This window comes from Trichechus manatus, unplaced genomic scaffold (genome assembly GCF_000243295.1).
Source record: "Trichechus manatus latirostris isolate Lorelei unplaced genomic scaffold, TriManLat1.0 scaffold00078, whole genome shotgun sequence".
NCBI classification, from domain to species: domain Eukaryota; kingdom Metazoa; phylum Chordata; class Mammalia; order Sirenia; family Trichechidae; genus Trichechus; species Trichechus manatus.
The window spans coordinates 1,332,973-1,336,124 of NW_004444014.1; the positions used below are offsets into that span (position 1 = coordinate 1,332,973).

The 3,152-nt window shown below is 44.7% G+C and overlaps 1 protein-coding gene across 4 annotated transcripts in view; it reads left to right on the forward strand.

Annotated features, from left to right (window-relative positions):
- Positions 1 to 3,152, forward strand: part of PSTPIP2 (proline-serine-threonine phosphatase interacting protein 2) — an 81,188-nt gene that overhangs the window by 9,501 nt on the left and 68,535 nt on the right. The window contains exon 1 of one of the 4 annotated variants that reach the window (XM_023735388.1): positions 752 to 1,311. The exons of 1 other annotated variant lie outside the window; for it this stretch is intronic. Coding sequence is in view for 2 of the 3 variants with exons in the window: in XM_023735384.1 (XP_023591152.1) it covers positions 1,371 to 1,418 (48 nt within the window). In the remaining variant the exon portion in view is untranslated. Of the gene's footprint in view, positions 1 to 751; positions 1,419 to 3,152 lie in introns of those variants that run through there. 2 more of the 4 variants (XM_023735384.1, XM_023735387.1) reach the window with 2 other exon arrangements.

Here is a 3,152-nt window from a genome sequence, read left to right on the forward strand (position 1 = left end):
AGGTAGGATGTTTTAAAACTTCGACATGTAGAACCAAACTGATTTCCTAAACCTGTTGCCGCCGAGTAGATTCCGACTCCCAGCAACCCTATAGGACAGACTAGAACTGCCCCATAGGGTTTCCAAGGCTGTAATCTTTATGGAAGCAGACTGCCACATCTTTCTCCTACAGAGTGGCTGGTGGGTTCGAACTGTTGACCTTTTGGTTAGCAGCCAAATGCTTTAACCACTGCACCACCAGGGCTCGCTTGAAGGGGCTTAGACGTGCTGAATTTCTATGGTTTTCAGACACATGTGGGCTCCTGGCCACTTCTAAGCCCGTCAATTCAAACAGCTATTCTTTAAGTAGAAAAACTAGTGCTCAGATAGGAATGGAGACTGAATGCTGTGGGGCTAGAGTGAGAGGAAAGACCTCAGGGACTCTTAGCTGGCAGTTCATTTTGCATCCATCACTCAGCAAAACCAAGCCAGGAAAGTTAACTAGGCTCCTGCCTCTTAGAGGACAGCTGAACTATCAAGTGTTTTACTTAGGCATGACTTTCAAGTAGAAGTGGACAAGGAGCCCTGGTGGCGCAGTGGTTAAAGCTATCAGCTGCTAACCAAAAGGTAGGCCGTTTGAACCCACCAGCCACTCCACGGGAGAAAGATGTGGCAATCTACTTCTGTAAACATTACAACCTAGAAAACCCTATGGCAAAGTTCTACTCTGTTACACGGGGTTACTATGAATCGACTCCAGGGCACACAACAACAGCACACCTTAAGCAGCCTATTAAAGCATCCTTCCAGCTCTGTGCCGCACCCTCCCTTTGAGGCATTCTGCAAATACAGATTTCCCCATCTTGTTGCATGCCCAGTGCTATTTTAGCACTTTTTAGGGACTAGTACCCCCTGGCACACACCCAACAGGCCCTGCCCCCAGTCTTGCTCTGTTAAACCACTCCTTGTAGCCTGAGGAGCGTAGGTCATCCTGTTTCCACTTAGTGTCTGTGGGACAAAGAACTTAGTTTGGTCCTTTGACTCTGATTTCTGAAAACAGTCTGAGCAATTTAGGTGCTCTTTGTCTTTCTAAAATAGCCGGGCAAGTAGGGGTTACACTGGCCCTATACCTGGAGAACTAACTTCCGGAAGAGATGGGAGCCTGATGTAGTCATGCATATTCATTTATTGGCTCCATTATAACTATGCATTAAGGCCCAAGTCATGCATACTCATTGAGGTCTCAATGACTAAGGGACCTGGGACCTTGGAGCACTCTGTCTTTGGGGCCTCATGTATTGGTGAGGGTATCTCTGCACAGGAGAGAGCGTGGTACGTCCCAGGGGAAAATAGAAGGCTCATGGTACCCCAGTGCTCCCAGACCTTGCCTGATGCGTCTCTACGTTTGTATCCTTCCTGGTTATGATAAATGGGTAACTGTAAGTATAAGTAACTGTTCCTGTGAGTTCTGTGAGCCCTACTATCAAATTATCAAACCCACCAGGGGCAGTGAGAACCAGCAGAGAGGTTGGCGTTTGCCTATTTGGCAGGGGCTGGAAAGACAGAGTCCTAACTTGTGGAGACCCACCTCTGGGTGGTTAGGGTCAGACAGAGAAAGTGCCACATGGGTGGCTGGTGTCAGGATGATGATGTGGAAAAGTAAGGATATGACTTATCTTCACATTTTAGAAATTAGCCTTATGTTGACTATTATTCATACAGTGTCACACATATGTGTTTGTCCTTTAACAAGAGCATGGACCCCCTGAGAACAGAGCTCAATCTTCTGCTGACTTCATAGGTCCACAGAGATCTTTGCCTCCTGCAAATGTCCCTGCTCTGAAGGGTTCCTTTACAAGGACTAGCAGATGGACTCGGAGTTAAATATTGAGTAAAAATCTGATCATAGAAAAGCTAGGAGAAAAATAATTGAATATTTATCAAGCTTTCAGAGAGGGTAGGGGTTTTTAAACCTGATGTTAATGGATGAAATCACAAAAGATGGCTCAATAAACTTAATTGTATAAAGGTTTTTCAATATACTCATATACATGTTTAGGTATAGTTATCATTTTCCTATGGGAACTGGACTAGGGGTCCAAAAAGACCTAAGTTCTCAGGGATAAAAAGTATCTACTTCCAGCCTTTGACAGCACGCCTGCTGATGGCCAAATCTGGGCACTGTTGACCAGCCCTGTGGGCTGTCTCTCCTAAGCTCAGGCTCATCTACCTGTTCTGTGTTAGCATCTGTCCAATCCAGATTCCCTTCTAATTCCTGCCCCTAAGAGTGGTCAGCCTTCACTCTGACCAGTCACAGTGCAGCAGGCCTCTCTCTGGCTGACACAGCTGGTATTGCCCTTCTCTGGGCAGTACAGATGGGGAGTCTGTATGAATGGCCTTGGTGCTCCTCCCAGGTGCCCTCAGCTCTAAGTCAAAGGAAGTAGGCACCTGCCTGCAATCCACATGGTCCTGCTCTAAACTGAAACGCCCGGGGGAAAGGGCTCAGTACACTAGAACCCTATCTTCTATCAGAGAGCAAAGAAATGAGTCCTGTGGGCAGAGTTTGAGAAGGGGAAGTTGGAAGCCTCCAAAGCCCAGGGGACCGAGAGAGGCAGAGTGTACGAAGACCATAGTCATTTAGAGGGAATTGTGATTGATTAAGCAGAAAAGAGAACAAGAAGTGGGGAGAGGCCACCAGCCAAGAACAGCTACAGCCCTCCCACCCTGGCTATGTATTATTTGATGTTTACATCCTATTCTATCTCTGACTTAAGTGAGTGACTTGTCCAAAGCCACCCAGCTAACCACTCTAGGCTTTAGTTTCCTGTTGTGCAATGAGGATAATAATATCTGTCCAGCCCAATCCTAGGACTATAATGGCCTCAATGATAAAATAGGTTACAGTTGTGTTAGGGAGGGGAATTGTGGGTAAGGCAGTAGTATGTCAGTATTATACTGTATTTACAGTTTAATTAATAATAAAAATTGAGATAATGATGAAAATGATTAGTGGAAATCACTTTTAAAAATTCAAATTATTAGAACAAGTGAAATAAAGTCCATATTCCCTAAAATTTATGCTTTAAAATAGCAACAGGAAAGATATTTATAATATATTAAGTTAAAAAGACAGTTACTAAACAATCTGTAAAATAAGACCTCATGTTTATTTT